Genomic DNA, 23,710 nt, shown 5'->3' on the forward strand with positions numbered 1-23,710 from the left:
AGAAAGAAAGAAAGAAAGAAAGAAAGAGAGAGAAAGGAAGGAAGGAAAGAAAGGAAGGAAAGAAAGAGAAGAAAGTATTCAAGCTTCTTCCTGCATCCCGAACCTGGAATTCCTGAGAACCCATCAGATTAAAACTATTAACGTGGCTTGCCTTCAGAAAGCACAGTGCCAGGTTTTTAAATCACATTCGAGAACTCTTTGCAAGCAAAACTGCAAATTAGCTGCTGCTGCAGAAATCCACGGGCAGGGGGGATAATTTCTTCATCCTGTCTGTTTTTCACTTTGTTAGGAGGACCAAGATCTTTTGATCACTCTCTGAATTTCCAAAATGCCAGGCTCACACAGGACCAGAAAAAATTACAGGATAGAAAAGCTAACAGGAAAAAAATCTCATTGCCTCCTTTCCCCCCTATGTTCATATCCCTCCTTCCTCAAGAGAAAAAACCAAACCAAACTAAAACCAAACCAAAACAAATCACTCTGATTTATAAAAGTTCAGAGGAATCAAGACCTAAAAACATATGCTTGCATATTATGGGCTACCGAAATGGAGCACTCTCGAAACACAGCTCAGCATAAAACTTCATTAAGATAGCTGCATAACCTTATGCATGTGAGTAAAGACTCACACAGGTTCAAAGGTTCCTATAATGTATTTTTATCCATATCAATGCTCTTTACTCAGATGTGGAAAGGGGTTTTAATTTGCAGGTTAGGTTTCCTTTGCCCCCTAAAAAAAGCAGAATCAACAGTGGCACAAACAACCCGAGATCACTCAGTGTACAGGAGTTGTAGCCATCTTCCAACCCAAGGAAGAGTCAAGAACTCTGCAAAACAATGCTATGAGTTGATTTTTTTGGTTTTGTTTGGTTTCTGCTAGAGAAGGATCTGGCATAGAGGAAACGTTTGAACAGTTGGGCAAACAGAGAAGTTTAAAGTCTTTTTTATTCTTTCCATGTTAACTTTTCTGTGCCCTTCCGGATACATGAGATTGCACCTCCATCTGTGTCCCAAAAAACAAAGGAAAACCCCCAGCTCTTCCACCTGTATAACCCTAAAGAGGAGGAGGAAACCTTCTTTTCTCCAGTTTGCATTTTACTAGGATGTTTTCTTTTCGGCTTCTCGCCTGGGGTCTGTCTCCAGAGGTCACTGGCAGTCTCCTGGGTTGGTGCATCGCCAGTCCCACGGGTGAGATCCAGCCACAACTCTGGGGATGCAGCAATCTGCCTCTGCGCTCTGACCTTCAGCTTGGCCGCCCTCGCTGCTACGCACAAGTTTTGTTTCTTCTCAGCGAGAGGCAGCATGGCTGGTGGTGACAAAAGACTTATCTTAGTTGGAAATTGGCTACAATAATAGCAGCCAGACGGCAAGGATTTTCAGAGGGTCACCAAACCCTCCAAAAGGCACAGCTCGCAAAGGCTCGGGTTACAGCCCAAGCGACAGGATTTTCAGCACAGATCTGTTCTTTCTCCCTTCTCCTTGTATTTCTCTTCTGTTGAGTGAATAAAACAAGACCTTCCTCTGCTGCCACGAATTTCCAAAGTCACCTTTGCTCAAGAATCGACACAGCAATTGTGGGGACTTCTAATTTGCAGTCTTTTAGCAAAAATTTCCAGGACCTGGAACCAGTCTGAGAAGAGATGCTGAGATACAAGGGTAGATCGAATTTTTTTGTCTGTCTCCCTCCAGCCCTCCTAAATGAAGGGAGTTTCACACCATTACTGACTTTTGATACTTGGAGTTGCAGGCTGCTCCCTCTCAATATTGTCCCAAAGGGCTGCATGCCAGAAGTGTATCACTAGCAGTGCCAAGAAATTCCCCCAAATCCCTCTGCCTCATTTTCTCCTTGAGCTCCTTCTAGCAAACCAGGCGTAAGGATGATGAGAAAGCCCACAGCACCTACAAGCCCCAATCCTAAGATCTCTCTCGCTCTGAAAAAAAAAAAAAAAAGAAATCTAGGATCCCTCTTGACAACAAACAAATCATCCTTTTTAGAACAGATGCCAAAGTAGCCAGAGCCCTGCAAACTGACAAATAATTCCCTTGTAAAACCAGTCAGACTCTTCCCTGCATACTGGGATCCTTCATTTACACAGCAGCGAAACAATCTTCTCTATTCAGCACTTAATTCCTCAACGCTTAACAGGTTTATCTCTAATAAAAACAATTTAAATGGAAAGTGTGCTATAAACCAGGATTATTACACCTCAGTAACTGCTTTATTCCTTCTTTTAACATATTTTCATTTTTTTCCCTGTGTATTTGTTTTCCAGAGCTTTTCAAAGGAGTCAGTTAAAGGGGAAAAAAAAAATCACCCAGCCAAAAAAACCCCAAACCAACAAAACCTCCATAGAAAAGACTTGGCTGAATACTTTCTAATGTGTTAAAAAACAGCCTTAAAAATAGCAAGCTCCCCCTGTAATTATGAGCAGAAAGCACAACTGCAGATTTTTGAATGGCAATCACATATCCCCATCCTTAAAATGAGAAATAAATGTTAAAAAGAGTGCTTACTGCCCTTATTAGAAAGTTCTGATTCTAAAGTCAGTTAGTGAGCTTAATGACCCATAACTACCAGTCATTAGCAATCCATGCTCTCTGTACTCCCTTTATTTGGAAAGAAAGAAAGAAAGGGAGGGAAAAAAACACCAACCACCAAACAAAAAAAAAAAAAAACAACAAACAAAAACCAAACCCAAAGCAAATCCAACCCAAGACACTCGTGAAACTTTGTTCAATTTGAAGTCAAACCTTATGAAGTCATGTTTGGCAACTTTTCTTGGTTTCTCCTCCTCCTCCAAACCGAAGACAGTTCAGGACTGCAATACATCATTTACAACACTAAATGGAGGTAGGGAGGGAAGAGAGTACACGGGCTGCTAACCGCCCACTCCAGACACGTAATATTGGAATCTACTCCAAACACAGCCAGTCCATCCATCAGGAGGATCGGGAAAGTCTCTTGAAAGCTTTCCTCTCCCTCCCTCTTCTGCTGGCAGCACCACGCACCAGGGACTGTCTATAGGGCTGGGGGTGCCACAAGACAGTATTGAAAAGTGAACAAATAAAATACTATGCAAAAACTAGTGATGAAAAACCACTAATTAGCTGACAAATTTGATGTAAAGCACTAATGAAAGCCACGTGTGGTTCTGCAATTCAGTTTTAAAAATAGCTTCTGACTTCAAGCATTACTATGTGACCCCACCGATGGATTCATGTTGTGCATTCAGAAAAGTTGCTTGGGAGCACGAGAGTGCTATTGAATCTCTCCACAAGCCAATCCTGCTAATGTAGCAAGCATATTGAGGGTCAAAAATAGAAAGCAGAAAGATGGGATCAGATATGTGCTCCTTGGAAGAGAGCTGGCTATGCCCTACATTCGTCTAGCCTAACAGGCACTAGCTCTACCTTGGGCCACCTCCTTTATTTGCCCTTTTCCCAAGCCCTTAAGCTCTGCTTCCCCTCCAGCTACACACTGTGTGTTGCTTTTTGGGTTTGTTTTTAACTCAAATCACATCCTGCTTCCAAATAAACAGGTAAGATCTGGGGAAGCAACCTGCCACAAATCTAATGGGACGCCATGCAGCCACGGTGATCACCTCAGGGTGACAGTGAGCCCACCAGCGGCTCATGGTCTTGGCACAGAAGGGATGGCAGATGGCTTTCCATTGAGGTAGGACCCACAAGCCGTGCTCTTCCCTTGGCCCAAATGTTCCCCATGCCACATTTAGAATCACAGAATCAATCAGGTTGGAGGAGACTTCCAGGATCATTCAGTCCAAGCTAGCATCCAGCCCTAGCCAGTCAACTAGACCATGGCACCAAGTGCCTCATCCAGGCTTTCCTTGAACACCTCCAGGGACTGTGCCTCCACCACCTCCCTGAGCAGCCCATTCCAATGGCAGAGTTGATGGTTGGTAGCTACTCAAAGAGTCTTTCTGGAAGAAAGCTGAGCAGGAAACACTTTTCTCACAAAATCTTCTCTGTGCCCCAACAGAACAGAGCTAAAGCCTATTTCTGTTCATTGGTTCATTCTGAATGAAAAACAAGCAAGGCACTCACTAGAGAGGAGTGAAGAGCCAATGAGCCCAGGGAAGGACTGCCTGGAGAGGAACCTCCCTGCTCTGCCCATCAACAGTACCCTCCCACATCACAGGGGACCTGCTGTTGGCCTTTCTGGTACAGTTTCTTCCTTCTCCTACTCCCTTTCCAGCCACAAATTCCACTCAGTCTCTCCAAAAAGCTCAACTGACATGAGAAATTTCTGGTCAGACTTTGGGACCGGTATTCAAGCATCTCCCTGCTGATGCCAGGGGAGCTGAAGCAGAGGCTGTGCTGCAGGTCTGGAAGGGCTCTCAGCAACCTCATTCCCTGACACCGCAATTCCCTCAGGGTGCAAAGCAGATGTAAACTCGCCCTCAGCAGCCAAATGATGTAAGGGGAAATCTTTACATGGCACAGAGCCAGCGGAGCTGACCTCCCATCTCTTCCCTGCTCCCAAATCCCAGCGCAGCTGTACTCTGCTGATCTCCACACACCACAATTAGCCTTTAAGGAATATGGCAAGGATTCATCTAGTAGAGTAGCACTTAAAGCTGCTCTAACTCCAGGCCGGGACAGTACTGGACTCCATACGGCACTGTGGTTGGGTACACAACATGCCAGCAGCCAAAACCTTTTACAAAGAATGCTCACCCTGCCCAAGAGCTGCTGCTGTCCAGACACTTTTCCACTGCAGACTTGGAGAGAGATTTATCTCAGCACCATACCTCTGCTGGGACAAGGACGTATATGCGCCTGACAGTGCAGATGATGCCACAAGCCCCAGGACCTCCTTATCTCTTGTGGCAGAGGGTGTGCAGACTCTTTGCAAGCTTTGAAAGCAGCCCAGACTATGATGTACATCTTTCGTCTCAGGGGTTTCTCCCAGTTCTGAGGAGAGGTCTAAGCCTCAACTTTCCACCTGAGCCTTGTGGAGAGTGCATCTGGACCTCTGTAACTCACGTCATAATCCGGAGCATACCATCAGTGCAAACTATCAGCTTGTCTTGAGCAGATCGCTTCAAACCAACAACTCAGGTCCTACTTGGTGGCAGGGATCATACTAGGAATAGGTGACAACTGCTAGCAAACTGCTCACCCAAGCTTTGAAAACACTCCTCCCCTCTTCCAGCCACTTCACTGTCCTCTGATGATTCAGCATGACTTCTGTTTTACAGGCAGGTAGTGTCTGTGAGAGGTACCTGCATGATCTCCAAGCTCTCATCTGCCACACAAGTTGTCTAAACACAGTGGTTCCTCCTTTGAGGTCCAAATCCTTTTCCATACATCACCTTGTCCAAAATGGTTTTCCCCTTTTCACTCTTGCCTACAACACACATGGCATGGGAGCTGAAAGCCATGCTTGGTCCTGCAGTCCAAGCAAAAGTAGAGAGGTTACTCCTATATCTGGGAGTAGCCATATCTGATTTAAGTGAACTCCCACTGAAGAATGCAAGAAATGCTCTGTCTGCACTCCTGGATGGATCTCCTCACCTTCCTCATCTCCAGAAGGCCACTTAAGGAGTATGGAGTAACTATGTGCCCTGTCACACCACTGCAGATTCTCCAGCCTAATTCTGGAGCAAGGAGAACTGAACCCAGCGTAGCCAAATCAAAAGCCCTGACAAGTGTCTTTGGTGGGAAAAGTAGAGTAAAGGTGGTGGGACACTGGCACAGGCTGCCCAGGGAGGTTGTGGATGCCCTCTCCTCGGAGGTATTCAAGGCCAGTTTGGACAAGGCACTGAGCAACCCAGGCTCGTGGAAGATAGCCCTGACCACGGTGGGAGGATTGGAACCAGATAATCTTTAAGATCCCTTCCAACCCAAACCATTCTACAATTCCATGAAAACACCTTTGGAGACAACAAATGAACATCTATATGGGGCCTGTGATTCCTACAGGATAACAGGATGTTAGGGTTTGGAAGGGACCTCCAGAGATCAAGTCCAAGCCCCTTGCCAGAGCAGGACCATAGCATCTAGCACAGGTCACACAGGAATGCATCCAGACAGGGCTTGGAAGTCTCCAGAAAAGATGATTCCACAACCTCTTTGAGCAGCCTGTTCCAGTGCTCTGTGACCCTTACAGTAAAGAAGGTCTTCCTCATCATGATGTGGAACTTCCTGTGCTGTACTTTATAGCCAGTACCCCTTGTCCTATCCCAAGGCACAACTGAGAAGAGTTTGTCCCCTCCCTCTTGACCCCCAGCCCTCAGGTAATTATAAACATTGATCAGATTCCCTCTGAGTCTTCTCTTCTCCAGACCAAACAGCCCTAGATCCCTCAGCCTCTCCTCACAGGGCAGTGCTCCAGCGCCTTAGTCCTCTTCATAGCCTTCCCTTAGACTCTTTGAAGTAAATCCCAAGTCCCTTCTGAACTGGGGAGCCCAAAAATGAACACAATATTCCAGAAGAGGTCTCACCAGGGCAGAGTAAAAGGGGAGGAGAACCTCCTTTAATATGCTGGACAAACAGAATCACAGAATTAACCATGTTGGAAAAGACCTTTGAGATCATCGAGTCCAACCTATCACCTAACACCTTCTAATTAACTAAACTGTGGCACTAAAGTGCCTCATCCAGTCTCCTTTTGAAGACGTCCAGGGATGGGCCCTCCACTATCCCCCCAGGCAGCCCATTCCAATGCCAACCACTCTTTCCATGCAGAACTTCTTCCTAACATCCAGACTAAACCTGTTCTGGCACAGCATGAAGCTGTGTCCTCTTGTTCTGTTGCTGGTTGCCTGGGAGAAGAGACCAACCCCACCTGGCTACAGCCTCCCTTCAGGTAGTTGTAGACAGCAATGAGGTCTGCCCTGAGCCTCCTCTTTTCCAGGCTGCACACCCCCAGCTCCCTCAGCCTCTCCTCACAGGGCTGTGCCCCAGCCTTCTCACCAGCCTTGGTGCCCTTCTCTGGACACATTCCAGTATCTCAACATCTTTCTTAAACTGAGGGGCCCAGAACTGGACACAGCACTCAAGGTGTGGCCTAACCAGCATTGAGTCCAGGGGCAGAAGGACTGCCCTGGTCCTGCTGGCCACACTATGTTGATACAGACCAGGATACCATAGGATGTCTTGGCCACCTGGGCACACTGCTGGCTCATGTTCAGCTGCTGTTGACCAGTACCCTCAAGTCTCTCTCTGCCTGGCTTGCTCTCAGCCACTCTGTCCCCAGCCTGTAGCACTGCGTGGGGTTGTTGTGGCCAAAGTGCACAATCTGGCACTTGGACTTGTTAAATCTCATGGCATTGGACTGTGCCCATCTGTCCAGCTTGTCCAAGTCCCTCTGTGGAGCCCTCCTGTCCTCTAACAGATCGACACATGCTCCCTACTTGGTGTCCTCTGCAAACTTACTGATGGAAGACTCAATCCCATCCTCCAGATCATCAATGAAGATATTAAACAGGACTGTGTCCAGCACTGATCTCTGGGACACACCACTAGTGACTGTAGGCCAACTGGATGTGGCACCATCCACCACCACTATCTGGGCCCGGACAGTTCTCAACTCAGCATAGGGTGCCCTTGTCCCAGCCATGGGCTGCCAGCTTGGCCAGGAGTTTGCTATGGCAGACAGTGTTGAATGCCTTGCTGAAGTCTAAGTAAACTACATCCACAGCCTTCCCCATATCCACCAGGCAGTCACTTGGTCATAAAAGGAGATCAAGTTGATCAAGCAGAACCTGCCGCTCCTAAATCTGTGCTGGCTGGGTCTGATCCCCTGGCCATCCTGTAGGTGCTGTGTGATTGCACTCAGGATTATTCTTTATCCATTCCATTATCTTGCCTGGCACTGAGGTCAGACTGCCAGGTTTGTAATTTCCTGGATCCTCCTTTGGGCCCTTCTTGTGGATGGCCACCACACTGGCTAGCTTCCAGCCTTCAGAAACCTCTCCAGTGAGCCAGGACTGTTGATAAATGATGGAGAGCAGCTTGGCCAGCTCAGCTGCCAGCTCTCTCAGCACCCTAGGGTGGATCCCATCTGGTCCCATAGACTTGTGAGGATCCAAGATGCTCAACAGGTCCCTAACTACTTCCTCCTGGATTACAGGGGGGCTGCTCTGCTCCTTGACCCCATCTACCAGCTCAGGAGGCCAGCTGTCCTGAAGACAACGTGTCCTTAACTCCTCTTAATGCACCCCAGAACCTACGTGAAACAGGCTTTGACATCGCTCTGCTCTCTACCCTGAGACACCATCTTAATGCAGATGAGGGAAGCTATTATTCCTGTGGTTGAATTCTCCTCACTACTCACACAACAAACACAAGCACGTTGGTGTATTCTGTGATGTGGGCACCTTCAAAACTTATTTGATTATTTTTTTTTCCTTCTCCTCCTTTTGTTCCTCAGAAACCACAAAAGATACAACTCTGAGTCACAACCAACCTGCGAAAACAACCCCACACTTCTGGGTAAACTCCCCCCCCTCAAGACATCCTACTTCAAAACATTGTTTCCTAACCACTACTAATAACCTACTTTGTAATCTACTTTATCCCAGCATAATTTCCCATTAAGTAAAGTAATTCATTTTGCTGATAATCCTCCTCCTGATGGCGCTCTATTCAGAGCAGGAGAAAAGGCATCCTCAGAAAACGACGCAAACAAAACACACGCGGAGAGGTCAGAGGAATGCCAAAGATTAAAAGGGGGGAAAAAAAGGATTTGTGAGACCATGGGACATGGGAAGCTTAGAGATCAGCTCCTGGAAGGTTATAAAGCACCTTTGGAAAGCAGGTGAGAAGTTGGATATCTGTGGGATAAATGTGAATTCAAAAAAAAAAAAAAAAAAAGAGCTGTTGCTGTTGTGCTTTATCATTGGCCCCAAAAAAGCCACAAGGGCCACAGCTCCTGGGCAAGGGGGGGGGGAACATAACAACAAGCCATGAAACTGTTACATGACCTAGATTTCGTTGAATAACTGCGGAAGTAATATTTTTTTCAGCAGCATCTGCTGCCTTTTCTTTTCTAGAAGTAAAAAAGGAAAGGCAGAAGAAGCCTCATTAGAGCTGAGGGCTGGTATAAGCTAGCTCCACATCACTTACACCAAAAATCACATCAGGGCAGGCAGAGCAAAACACACCCACTTGGAAAGCACCTCCTCACCCTGTGCCTCTGGCTGCATTTTCCCTTTTTGGAGAGGAGAAAAAATGGTTTAGCCCAGAAAGAGGCAACATTTTGGGCCAATATTTAATATTTGAGGGTGACTTTTTAAGCACACACAGTTTGCTCCACGCAGGTGCAGCCCGGAGCCAGCACCTGATGGAAGTGTGGAGGGGTGGGGTGGGAGTGGGTTTCTGTGTGCTGGTGTCTCAGCTTGAAATTTGGAGTTTCCTTCTCTGGAGATATTCCAAACCTGCCTGGACATGTTGCTGTGTGATCTGGTATTAGGTGATCCTGTTCTGCAAGGGGGTTGGGCTGGATGAACTTCTGAGGTCCCTTCCAGCCCCTGACATTCTGTGATTCTGTGAAATGGTTAATTGCTTTACACTAACCTCAGCAACTGTTGACACAAAATAGGTGAAGATCAGGTCTGTGCAAGCACAAAATACCAGAAAGGCAAACTGTATGTAAACACACTTCAGATAGCTATGACAAGAATAGACCAAAACCTGACTTGCAAAGCCATGATGAACTCTCCCCTCTTTCTCTCAATAAATTGTGGTTACATATATCTTATTTTATGTAGTTATTTTTTATCTATCGAGGTTTTTTTTTCCCTGACAGCAGCATCTCTTGCACTAAAAACAAACCAAGCCCTGAGAACTGCATTTACAGAAGAGGTTACAGAGCCCTCCCCTCGCTTGCAACACAGCATTTCTGGAACACAGGAAGTTCCAACTCAACAGGAGGAAAAGCTTCTTTACTGTAAGGGTGATGGAGCTTTGCATCAGGCTGTCCACAGAGGCTGTGGAGTCTCCTTCTCTAGAGACTTCCAAGACCCCTCTGGATATGTTCCTGCAGATGATAACAAGTTAGGAGCAGGTGTTGATCTGCTGGAGGGTAGGAGGGCTCTGCAGAGGGACCTGGACAGGCTGGATGAGTGGACAGAGGCCAACGGGATGAGGTTTAACAAGTCCAAGTGCAGGGTTCTACACTTTGGCCACAACAACCCCAAGCAGTGCTACAAGCTGGGGACAGAGTGGCTGGAGAGCAGCCAGGCAGAGAGGGACCTGGAGATGCTGCTAGACAGTAGGCTGAACATGAGCCAGCAGTGTGCCCAGGCGGCCAGGAGAGCCAATGGCATTCTGGCCTGGATCAGGAATAGTGTGGCCAGCAGGACAAGAGAGGTTTATCTTCTGCACTCAGCACTGGTCAGGCCACCCCTTGAGTACTGTGTCCAGTTCTGGGCCCCTCAATTCAGGAGAGATGTTGAGTTATTAGAACGTGTCCAGAGAAGGGAGATGGAGCTGGTGAGTGGCCTGGAGAACAGAACAAGGGGACACAGTCTCAAGCTGTGCCAGGGGAGGTATAGGCTGGATGTTAGGAGGAAGTTCTTGCCAGAGAGAGTGATTGCCATTGGAATGGGCTGCCCAGGGAGGTGGTGGAGTCACCATCCCTGGAAGTGTTCAAGAAAAGCCTGGATGAGGCACTTAGTGCCATGGTCTAGTTGACTGGATAGGGCTGAGTGCTAGGTTGTACTGGATGATCTTGGAGGTCTCTTCCAACCTGGTTGATTCTATGACCTGTGCTAGGTGATCCTGCTTTAGCAGAGGCATTGGACTCGATCTCTGGATGTTCCTTCCAACCCCTACCATTCTGTGATTTCCACAATTATGTCCTGGGGGGGTGGATGTTGATCAATATTTTTATGATTAACTCTTGTTTTGAGATGGTGCCTTTTTAAATCAGAAATAGCAAACAAAGCCTTCTGACCCCTCCCCTAATTCTGCAAAGCAAAGCTAGGGCAGGAGCGAAGAGCAAGTGACAAATGTTTGCACAGCACCGTTTTGTCTTATTTCCTTGACACTTGACAGGGTATTTGTTACAGAATATTACTGCAGCAAGGGAAAAACAAATCCAAACAAAAGTTTGACAGGCACAAATCCACCCTGGAAGAGGACAGGTAAGGGAAAATTTTGGGTTGCTATGTATTAACTTCTCAAGTGCTGAGCACCTTCTGTTAGTGGAAATGAAACCCTGTTTGCACCCTGAGATGCTCTGCAGTGGGAACAGACCTTCCTCCCTCTCAAAAAAGCATCTGTGTGAATGAAACAATGCCAGTTCTCTTTGCTTAGTGTTCAGGGCATCACTAATCAGTTTGTTAGTTTGTGCAAAATAATTTCATGTTTGCTCTTGAAATAAATGGGAGGGGTGTGTGGGGTGCGTGTCTCTGCTGTTTTCTCCCAGCCTGAAGCCCATAGCTGCCAGAACATTGGGTAGGGGAAATCATAGAATCATGGAATGTCAGGGGCTGGAAGGGACCTCGAAAGATCATCTGGTCCAGCCCCCCTGCCAGAGCAGGATCACCCAGAGCAGATCACACTGGAATGCATCCAGACTGTTCTTGACTGTCTCCAGAGAGGGAGACTCCACAGCCTCCCTGGGCAGCCTGTTCCAGTGCTCTGTCACCCTCACAGGGAAAAGACTTTTCCTTAGGTTCACATGGAATCTCTGAGATTCTTCACAGAGAAGAGCCTGGCTCCATTTTCCTGGCACTCACCCCTTACATATTTATAAACATGAACGAGATTGCCTCTTAGTTGTCTCCTCTCCAAGCTACACAGCCCCAGCTCCCTCAGTCTCTCCTCATAAGGAAGACATTCAGCTTCCTTAATCATTTTTGTGGCTGTGTGCTGGACTTTCTCAAGCAGCTCCCTGTCCTTCTTGAGCTGGGGGGTCCAGAACTGGACACAATACTCCTCTGGAGCTCCTGGACAGTGTTACCACTGCTTTGGAGCATTTTGGCATGCATGAAGACTGCTGAGGCTGGACTGAGCAAGAAACCCAGAGTCTGTTCGCTCTCCAGTCAAAAACCCTTCCTCTACTTCACCTGAAGTGCTGGATACCAGGGGAGGACTTCCCCCTCAGAACCTTAAATCCATGTGCTGAAACCAAACTGCACATTTAAACCATTGTGTTGTATTTTTTTTCCATGACTTTACTGACCTAAATAATAATAAAAAAACACCCAGCCTACAATCATCCAGTGACACAATGGTACCTGATGGCTCTACATTCACAACTCTTCCCCCTGCAAGCTATTTGCTCAGCTTTTCTACTAATACTTAGGCTGCCTGGCAGCTCTCCAGGGCTGTCTAAGGCAATATGCAAGCTAAACATTTTTTTCCCCCCATTTGATTTAAATATTTTCTTACGAGTAACTCCACAGGATTTTACCTAGCAAGTATCCCTGATTGCTGTAATTTAAGAACAGAGAAATCGAGTGCAGATGTAATATTATTATTACAATTGGCAGGCAAGGTGAAAGGCATAACAATTAGCTAAGACTTAGTGAAAACATAAAGGTAAAAATCTGCCTGGAAAGCCCAGCCCGTGGTACATTTAGAACAAGCTAATTTACTGCGCGCATTCCAAATTAACTCAAATGGTACAATTCACCTAGCAAGAGCCTTTTCCTTGCTTGGATTGAGGTTGGGTTGGTTGGGTTTGAGTTTTTTTTTGGTGAGTTGGTGTTTTGATTTATTTTTTTGGCAGGGGGAAGACAACTTGTAAACTGCAAACACCTACTGTCTTGTTTTACTCTGGAATAACAACCAATAAGCATCCATTAAACCTGAACCATACATTTTTCTTAACCCAAAACATCTATTTTCTTCTTTCTGCTTTTTCTTTCCCTCCCCCTCCCCCCCTCCTCCCACTTTTCCATGTGCTCCCATCTTCAAAACAGGCATTTAAATAACATCTGTATACATAATTCTTGAGTGGCACAGAGGAGCAAAGTAAATAGTTTCCAAAACCTGACCGTTACATCTTCGTGTTGCTGAAGCTGAGAGGATAATTTGTGAATGTTTTAACATTTACAAGTAAATAAGGACTTGTATTTACCGTATCTGATTACTGAGGAAAGTATTTGTTATGTTCTTACACAGATTCAAATTGCATCTTGACCTTTTCTCCTTTAATCTGTTTACTGCAACAAAAGCGGTAATAGATACATCGGAAAACAAGCAGATATTTCACTTGCCTGGGACTAAAAAATCCCTGGGTGCAATGTGCTCTGCAAAGTGGCAGAGCAAAGGCCTTGCCCATTTATTGGAGAGCCTGCGATTCGGTAGGCAGTGGGTGTGAAAAATCCACCCCTGCGTATAGGACCAGCACCTGCTTGTGCTATGCTCCCTCTCTGCCAGCCTCCTCCCCCACTTACATCCTAAAAATAGTGCTTAAGTGGGACTAAAGTGGTGCACTGGTCATGTGCTGGCCTTTTGCTTGGGGCGAGAATCACCCTCAGCGAAGGAGCTGAGCAAAGATGATGTCTATTGCTAAAAGCCCAGCCCCGTGAAGGAGCCTTTCCATCCCTCTCCAAGGGGCTGACGTGGGGCCTGAGACAGGGGAATATCAGACAACATTGCCACTTGGATATGAGGGTGTTTGGGCTGTGATTTACATGCACCAAACTCTAGGTACGCTAAAATAAACCCAAACCAAATCAACAACCAAACCAGAAACAATAAAAAGCCCCAAATGAACAAACAAAACGAGCTGGAAAGCAGGGTTCTGGAACTGTTTTCCAAAGAATATCAAGGTGGAAAGCCATGTAGGCACTCCTCCTTCCCCATAACCTCTGCAGAGGAGTGGGCAGGAGCTTTTGGCGCCTGCTCCATCCATATCTGTCCCCATCAGTGTCCCTCCATCTGCCCCTATCAGCATCTGGCCCCATGTGCCTCCCTCCATCTGCATCTCCCATCTGCCCCACCAGCATCTTCCTTCATGGCCCCTGTCTGCAGATGCCAAGCTGCATCCTCCCCTTGCCCCCATCTGCTCCATCCATAACTCCATCATCTCCAAGCCAGGCTGGACATAACTGGTGAGCAGTTGGAGAGGATACCTCTCACACCTGTACTCCCAATTATTTGCTGGGTGTTGGGGACCAATCCCCCATAGAACTGTAGAATCATTTTGTTTGGAAAAGGCCTTTAAGATCATAGAATGGTTTGGGTTGGAAGGGACCTTCAATATCATCTAGTTCCAACCCCACACCATGGGTAGGAGCAGCTTCCAGTAGATCAGGTTGCTCAAGACTTTGTCCAACCTGGCCTTGCACACTTCCACAGAGTGGGCATCCACAACCTTCCTGAACCACCAGTGTCTCACCACTCTCACTGTAAAGAATTCATTCCTTACATCCAGTCTAAATCTGCCCTCTTCCAGCTTCAAGCCTCTTCAACGAGCCCTTGAGAAAAGTCCCTCCCCATGATGATCGAGTCCAACCATTCCCTAACTCTATAATAAAGTCTGGTGCTAAACCACGTCCCTCACCACCACATCTCTGCATCTTTTCAACACCTCCAGAGATCATGGGAAGCACCAAAATCCTCCTTTCCCCACCATAGCACCCTGCCTGCCCATGTGGTCAGACCACACCTCGAGTACTGCGTTCAGTTCTGGGCCCCCCAGTTTAGGAAGGACACTGAGATGCTCGAGCGTGTCCAGAGAAGGGCGACGAGGCTGGTGAGAGGCCTCGAGCACAAGCCCTACGAGGAGAGGCTGAGGGAGCTGGGGTTGTTTAGCCTGGAGAAGAGGAGGCTCAGGGGTGACCTTATTGCTGCCTGCAACTACCTGAAGGGTGGTTGTGGCCAGGAGGAGGTTGCTCTCTTCTCTCAGGTGGCCAGCGCCAGAACAAGAGGACACAGCCTCAGGCTGCGCCAGGGGAGATTTAGGCTCGAGATGAGGAGAAAGTTCTTCACTGAGAGAGTCATTGGACACTGGAATGGGCTGCCCGGGGAGGTGGTGGAGTCGTCGTCCCTGGGGCAGTTCAAGGCAAGGTTGGATGTGGCACTTGGTGCCATGGTCTAGCCTTGGGCACTGTGGTAAAGGGTTGGACTTGATGATCTGTGAGGTCTCTTCCAACCTTGGTGATACTGTGATACTGTGATACTGTGATCCTCTGCCCCAGCTGACTACCACAGCAATGCTCTACCACTAAGCTCACCTGTGAGGAATGAAACAGAGGCAGGAGAAAATTTCCTGCCACAGGGAATCATAGAATCAACCAGGTTGGAAGAGACCTCCAAGATCAGCCAGTCCAACCTATCCCCCAGCCCTAGCCAGTCAACTAGACCATGGCACTAAGTGCCTCATCCAGTCTCTTCTTGAAGACCTCCAGGGACGGTGTCTCCACCACCTCCCTGGGCAGCCCATTCCAATGCCAATCACTCTCTCTGGCAAGAACTTCCTCCTAACATCCAGCCTGTACTTTCCCCGGCACAACTTGAGACTGTGTCCACTTGTTCTATTACTGGTTGCCTGGCAGAAGAGGCCATGGTGTAATGGGGCTAAAAGGAGTGAGAAAGCATTTCTGTGTGTCTATGCCCTGAGCTGGCTGCGCTCCATACAATAAAATGGTTTTGTCTCAGACTTCTCCAGCTCATCTTTTTTTGGAGGTCTTGGAGCCTTTTTAAAAACTTCTTCCTGACAAAGTTTCAGCAAAAACTGCTTCAGCTCTCTCCAAGAATGAGATCAGGCAAATTTGCTTTACTTGATCTATTTTTTTTTTCCACCAGTGTGTTTGGTTGGGGTTTGTTGGTTTGGGGTTTTTTTTGTTTGTTTTTTGTTTGGGTTTTGTTTGATTTTGGGTTTGTTTTTGGTTGGTTTTTTTTTTTGCAAGCCTGGGAAATAATAAAACAAAATGACACTTAAATAAGCCAAGATCATAAAATCAAGAACCCAAGAGTTAGAAACCTGTATTACTAGAGCTGCTTGCACCCTATTCTTTGCTTTATATGCAACCAATTCAGTTACCAGCTCAGAGTACAATTTTTGATAGGGTCCAATGACTTAACCACCTCAATGCCAATTATGATTGTTATAAGAACATGCACTATAACATTAAAAAAAATTATTTCTATAGGAAAAAAAAATACTCAAATTTGAATGAATAAGGAAGAAAACAGCAAAAAAGGCAAAACAGCCCTGACTGAAGCAGTTGAAACTGCCATGGAGAAGAGCATTCAGCTGTGCTGCTGCATGGGAGCTACAGAGTAAATCATCAAACCCAAACTTTTCACTTGCAGCTACTGATTTCTCCTGCATTACTAATGCTGGAGGTTGGCAATATAAGATGCCAAGGTACTCAAACCTTGGCAGTTTACACTGAACTTTGCCATTTCAGTGATGACTGGAACCTTAAATGTGGATAACTTGCTGTCATTTTGAGTCATCTCACAATCCTAGACCAACCCAAACCTGGTGGCTGTGCTGGACCTGGATCTCCTTGAGCCTCACTTCTTCACACATGAACCAGGACAACACTAGCCTATGTCTTTACAGAGCAACTGCAAAAATCTCATGCAGACCCACAACCTTGTGTGTGTATACAGGCAAGTAGAGGTCAGGGGAGGACTTGGCTATTACAGCAGTAAGCACCATGAAAACCCAGCAGTAATTATTAATTCCATCTTCAAGCACAGTTTGAACACAGCTCAACAAATGAAGCACTGAAGAATGAGGGTAAGATAAAATATTGACTAGCTGCTCCATCATTGTTTGCTCTGTGTCCTAGATAGCACATGGGTGCTTTGGAACAGAGGGAGCAGACTGGAAACACATTAAAAAAGGCTGAAGCTTTAAGGATTTGGATTTTTGGAATTGATTTATATATATATATATATTTAAGATCATCTTTATGCAGCTGTACACAAGTCTGTTCAGAGAGGTTTAGGGCCATGAAGATGCTCAGAGGGCTGGAGCACCTTTCCTATGAGGACAGGCTATGAGAGTTGGGGAAGGCATTGAGGAGACCTTATAGTGTCCCTTCCAGTATCTGAAGGGGGCCTACAGGATGGCTGGGGAGGGACTATTTACAAGGTCTTGTGGTGACAGGATGAGGGGTAATGGGTTTAAACTGGCAGAGGGGAGATTCAAATTGGATGTTATGAAGAAGTTCTTTCCAGTGAGGGTGGTGAGACATTGGCACAGGTTGCCCAGGGAGGTAGTGGACGTTCCCTTCCTGGAGGTGTTCAAGGCCAGGTTGGATGAGGCCTTGAGTGACCTGCTCTAATGGGAGGTGTCCCTGCCTATGGCAAGGGGTTAGACCTGAATGATCATTGAGGTCTCTTCCAACCTAAACCATTCTATGGTTAGGAAAATTTTCTTTATGGAAAGTGTGGTTAGGCATTGGAACAGGTTTCCCTGGATGGTGTTAGACTCACCATCCCTGGAATTGATTAAAAAAAGGTCTAGAGATGGCACAGTTTAGTGGACAGGGTGGTGCTAGGTTAATGATTTGACTTGATGAGCTTAGAGGCCTTTTCCAACCTTAATAGTTCTAGGTGGTCACATATAGACATGCACAGATAGAGAGGTTATGTAGGCAGATCATTCCTGAAGTATTGTCATTTATCTGCATGTACCCTGACTTTGCTAAAACATAAGCAAACACCTGACACCTAAGGCAGCCCTTGATGAGAATTGCTCTCTCTTCTCTGTAGAGTACCAGCAGTAATTATTTACCATTAGTTCTTAATGGGAAGAGGCTCAGCTGGGATGTAGTAAACAAGAAAACAGTATGGATTGTTCAGTGTAGCCTGGCTGGCTCTCAGCTGAGCTAGGAAGCGATTAGGTCACCCCTCCTGGATACTTCAATCACAGTTTTTATCACCAGGGTAAAGCCTTTTTAAGTAACCTATACCTGGTGTGGTCCTTTCCATGTCCATACATGCTGTGCTGCCAAGATCATACCAATGCCCCTTCTAGTTCATATCACCATGCTTCAAACCCTAAACTGCTGCAGGGTTAAACAACTAACGAGGTGGAGACCTGCAGGGTTCATTCAGATTAACACTTTGAACTCTGCTACCTTCCTACTTGCCATAGATTTTATTTTATTGTTGTTTTGTTTTCACAACAAGGTAAGGGTCGAATCATCTCATGACAGAAACATCCAACTGCAGCAAAAAGATGGCTCCAAAAGGCAAGACTGGTGGTGTGAGAAAAAAAGGGGGGAGGGGGAAATCCTTCAGATGTTTAAAGTATTATTTAAGCATTATTATTATTTTATTTAGGGCTTTTATATTATTATTAATTATTATTATTGTTATTATTATTAAATTTGAGGATTATTTAAGTACTTAATAAAAGAAAATGATTAAGTGCCTTTATCACAACCCCCCCCCCAAAAAAAAAAATCAAACAGGCAAAAGAAAAGGGTCAAGCTCAATCTATGGTATTTTTAAAGACATGTGCCCTTACCAAGGATGCATTTTGTGGCATGCCTCACATCATGACCCCATTCCTGTCACTCCTCTGCCATCAATAGGAGTTGTGTGCATCAACCTGGGGAGCCCAAAGACCAGGCAGCCCCTATGTCAAAAGCAGCTTTTTTTTTGTTGTTGTTACAGCAGCAAACTGAAGTATGCAAGCAGCACATACTGGAAAGGCATTCAAAATATGACCAAAAGAAAAAAAAAGAGGGGGGGGGGGAAGAGAAAAAAAAATTGATTCAAATGCTTTCAATCTGCAGAAAACAAATGCTCTCTTCACTGACTGCTCTGTGGCAAACTTCTAATTCCATCCAGAAAATTCAGCATTCCCAGTCTGGGCTAATGACCATGCTACCAGACATGAGTTTATGTTTTTCATGCACATTTCATGTATTCCCACATGCTGTGTTGCTGCCAATAATTTATGACTGATCTGCACCCAGCCTGCCCCTCAGCATTTTATTTAATCTCTGCAACAGTGATTTACAGTGACTCATCATTAATACAAAAAAACGTACATGTGTGTTAACAAGTTTGGAAGAATCTAAGGAGGAAGGCAAAATTTTTTTGCAAGTTGTGGCTGAATGACTTATGAGCCTGCTGAAGAAAGGCAAAGCTAACCAGAAACAATGCTCTAGCTCTTCCCTCCAGCAAATAAACAGGCAAGAAGAGCTTCTTCTCCTGCATGCTGCCTCAGAAGAAAAGGAATTCAGCAAAAAAAAAGTTGAGAGAAAGGTTGCCCCATATGCTTCAGAAATCTGGAGGGGATGAGCAGCTCATTGTTCATCCCATGGCTGGATGCTTCCCCAGGATGCGCATGTGTGTGCAACCTGCTTGCTCCACCACAGCCCTCCTGGCCTCCTCGTTCCTCAGCATCCATTACAAAATGCCAGAGCTGAATTAGCATATTGTTAGCATACTTTGGCATCTCTGCCCACTGCTTGTGATTTAAGAAAGCCCCGACTGTCTCTACAGTGTTAAATCTTCATGGGGCTGGGGAGGGAAGGGGAATTGTCTCAATAATTTATACAATTGTAACACCGCAGCAGAATTACCAAGCTAGCTCAAGCAGAGGAAGCCTGCCCTACATCCACAAGACTTCAGTTATAATGTATTTTGACCTACTTATTTTCCTTTTTTTTTTCTCTCCTTGCACATAAGGAACTTATAAAAACACATCTGACACAAAGCCAAAGTAAAAAAAAACCAAAAACCAAAACAACTCCTCAAATCCGAGGCGACATGGATACTGAAAAACACCCTTGGAAAGTCACTTGGGAGAAATTCCACCAGCTTTAGTTCAAAGCATCCCATGTTCATCGTCTCCAAAAATGTCTTTGATGGCTCATCCTAAAACTGACACATTGGCTCACGCCAAATCCTACGCTCCCAGACCCCTCCGAAGCAGCAGAGGCTTGCTCCACCCCATCATTAAACGAGACCCCTGAGGAACACACACAACTTCTCAGCTGGACAAAGCACCTAGCCTTAAACTGAAGGACAACCATATAAATCAGGGGGTCGCCTGGATGAAGGCTGGAGGACGTCAAGCTGAAGCCAACACCAATTCTTCCTGGCTGAGCCAAATTACTGCAGGTTACGTTTCCTGACAAGACACTTTTTGATGCTTAGTGCCTTTTTGCTCCTCCATTTGAAAGCAAATACTTTGGAAGCACGCTTCAGGTCCACTAAGTATTTGGCATTTCCCTTTATTCAGTGTCTTAAAGGGCTTCAGAAAAAAAAATTGATCTCCCAGGGCTGCTGTGGGGGGTCACAGAAATTGATAACCCTTACAAGCTATCCTTATGCGAGCCTGCCTGCGTCTCCCAGATAGTGCACTTTGTAAATTAATCCTCCAAAGGCAAATATATTGTAAGTAGGTTGTTATCTCTAAAGTACTAAATTGAAGAATACACGGGATTATATTGACAGAAATTACATTTTCTGTAATGGGGTTTAATATATCTGAGATCTCTCCCATAGGCTCCTGCTCTCTCTCTTAGAGAGGAGGGTTTGTTAATGTAGGTGCAATGGACATCAAGACCAAATTCATTCACTAAAATGGATTAGGGCATGTAATCAGAGCTTCAGGAATATTAAACTCTGACACTTATTGAACTGGGGGAGGGTGGTGGGGAATAATACTAAAATACTTTTGTCTGCACACTGGCGTTCCTCCCTGCCTTCTCCCCAGCAGGCTCGCCGTTTGCCTTGGCCATTTTCTGGGTATTACTTCAAAGAGGATAAGGTTTCCCCATCATAAACATTAATCTAAAAATATTAGGACAATTAATTAGATACACTTAGCTTTACAAGGTATTAGGTTGCAATACACTTCAACTAGGACACTTGTTCCCGGACAGTGAGAGAAACCTGTGTCTTGATGCAGGGACAAAGAGTAATAAACCAAACTTTTTTAAGGGTTTGCTGGTGTGTTTTTATACTTTAATCACCAGTCCTTTTCACTGGTTGCCTTCATTGTGTCTCAGACGGTTAGCAACACAAAACCCACTACAGAAGCAGCACAGATCCTCACTACTACAACAGACCAGGAGCTCCAGCAACCCTTCGTTGGAAGAAATAAATACAACTCCTCCATACTGTACTTCAGCAGACAAAAGCCACCTTGTCCTCCATGTTTATTCAAACTTTGGCACTTTTAACCCAATCAATAAAGAAATTATGTCAGTCAAAAACACCACTATCAACATGGGGGTAAAAGAAGCACATAACAGCTTCCCAAAATAACAATACACTCTCCAGAAATGGGGCAAATTGCCCCACTCCTCCCCCTCCCCCCCTTTTTTTCTTCACCCAACATCTTAACCTCTTCCCAGTTCTCAACATGGATACAGCTTCATGTTGAAGATGCACCCTGAGCCAGAAAGAGGACTGGTACCCAAATGCAAAGGTACTGAAATCAGCCTACAAGTAGGGCTTGTGCTTTCCGTGGCAGCCAATATTCTAGTTCCCATAAGTGAAAGCACTCACCCAGCTATATTCCTTTCGCATCAATAAGCTGCTGGGGAAACGGGGGGGGAGGGGAAAAGCAGACAAGGGCAAGGTGTGTCCTCAAAAAATGCAAAGCATTAGCCAGAGGGTGCCAGCAGCCTTAGAGAAACGCTGAGGAAAACTACTTACCAATTGTTCACTTGAAGTATAGTGAGCCCCGTGTCTTGTGCCAACTGCTTTTTCTGTTCTTCTGAAGGGTAAGGGTGCTGCAAGACACCAAAATAAAGATATATATTTAAAATAATGCTCGATTTTTGGGGTTTTTTTGGGGGTGTTTTTTTAGGGGGCTACATTTTAAGTAAAAAACCAAAACAACAACAACAAAAAAAAACCAAAACAAACAAACAAAAAAAAAACTAAAACCCAAAGAGAAACAAAAAAGCAGCCCAACAAATTCCCCTCTGCTCCACTCTGCTGAGATCCCACCCGGAGTACTGCATCCAGTTCTGGAGCCCCTATTACAAGAAGGATGTGGAGATGCTGGAGCATATCCAGAGAAGGGCCACGAGGATGCTCAGAGGGCTGGAGCAGCTCTCCTGTGAGCACAGACTGAAAGAGTTGGGGCTGTTCAGTCTGGAGAAGAGGAATCTCCCAAGTGACCTTCTTGTGGCCTTCCAGTATCGGAAGGGGACCTACAAAAAAGCTGGGGAGGGATTTTTTAGGCTATCAGGTAGTGACAGGACTGGGGGGAATGGAGCAAAGCTGCAGGTGGGGAGATTCAGACTGGATGTGAGGAGGAAGTTGTTGAGCATGAGAGTGGTAAGAGCCTAGAATGGGTTGCCCAGGGAGGTGGTTGGTGCCCCATCCCTGGAGGTGTTTAAGGCCAGACTGGATGAGGCTGTGTGCAGCCTGCTCTAGGGTAGGGTGTCCCTGCCCATGGCAGGGGGGTTGCAACTAGATGTTCTTTGTGGTCCCTTCCAACCCTGACAGATTCTATGATTCTAATAGCACAACAAATAACACCAGAGTGTGACATCTATCACTGAGGGGTGAAAACGCTGAGGTGTGTCGCTCTTTCATAATTATCAATGGGCTACTACATCACTTAATTAATGGCAGTAAAAGACAAGTCAATTATAAAGATTAGTGAAGTGGAGAAATAACCGCTTAGGATACTGGCAGTGCCTTGATACTCCAGAAGGCTGTTGCATTAGCTGAAAGTTTTTGCACTTGTCTCTCCAAATGACTGAGCAGAGTCAAATCACTTTTTTTGGGGCTCTTTTTTAATTGTATTTCACAGAATAAAACATGCTGCAAAGCACTTCTCTGCAAAACTAAACCACTGTTTTCTGAGACAGTGAAGGCAAATCTCGCCAGCGCCCTCCAAATCATTCGCAAATAAGATCAGCATCCTGAACATAAACAAACGCCTGGGTTTTGAGCACAGGCCAAAGCAAGGTCAACAATCAGCACATTTTTGCCTGACATTTGCAGAGCTGCGCTGCACTAATCCTAAGAGACAGAAAATAAATACTGCTTTAATTGAAGATAATGTTAAAATTCGATCAGAAGTTAAGTTTCTTGTGAGAACTTGATTGCTTTCTCGGAAAATTCACTTCTGTGTGAATGCAGGTGGCTTAATGAATCCACAGCAAAACCCACAGCCCAATTTGAAAGCAGGAAGAGATCATTTCTTTACTTCTCTTCCGTGTCAAAATGTTACCATCCCAAAGGAAAAAGGCCAAATATTGCAGAAGTTACAACTCCCTGGAAAAAAACTCTTTTGAGGAGACACAGAATCACAGGATCACAGAACGTCAGGGACTGGAAAGGACCTTAGTAGATCATTCAGTCCAGCCCTCCTGCCACAGCAGGATCACCCAGACCAGATCACATAGGAACACATCCAGGGGGGGTTTGAATATCTCCAGAAAGGGAGACTCCACAGCCCCCCTGAGCAGCCTGTTCCAGGGTTCTGTCACCCTTACAGGGTAAAAATTCCTCCTCACGTTTCCACTCATTGCCCTTTGTGCTGTCATTGGGCATCACCCAGCACAGCCTGGCTCCAGCCTCCTGGCACTCACCCTTTACATATTTACAAACATTGCTGAGGTCACCTCAGTCTCCTCCTCTCCAAGCTAAAGAGCCCCATTTGCCTCAGTCTCTCCTGGTAAGAGAGATGCTCCATTCCCTTTAGCATCTTCGTGGCTCTGCAGCGGACTCTTTCAAGCAGGAAGCAGCTCAGCCCCTGACCTGGACACACAAATCTCAGTACACACTGGATTGAGACTTAGTCTGCTGCAAGCTACTTCATAATGTTTCAATAAAG

The 23,710-nt window shown here is 45.8% G+C and overlaps 1 protein-coding gene across 4 annotated transcripts in view; it reads right to left on the bottom strand.

Moving 5' to 3' along the window:
• MEIS1 (Meis homeobox 1) overlaps positions 1–23,710 on the bottom strand; it is a 140,419-nt gene that overhangs the window by 10,475 nt on the left and 106,234 nt on the right. For all 4 annotated transcript variants that reach the window (XM_064146210.1, XM_064146211.1, XM_064146209.1 and 1 more), the window contains one exon: positions 21,571–21,647. In XM_064146210.1, the coding sequence (XP_064002280.1) occupies positions 21,571–21,647 (77 nt within the window). The remainder of the gene's footprint in view (positions 1–21,570; positions 21,648–23,710) is intronic.

The sequence above is a fragment of the Pogoniulus pusillus genome, chromosome 7 (assembly GCF_015220805.1).
Source record: "Pogoniulus pusillus isolate bPogPus1 chromosome 7, bPogPus1.pri, whole genome shotgun sequence".
Taxonomy (NCBI): domain Eukaryota; kingdom Metazoa; phylum Chordata; class Aves; order Piciformes; family Lybiidae; genus Pogoniulus; species Pogoniulus pusillus.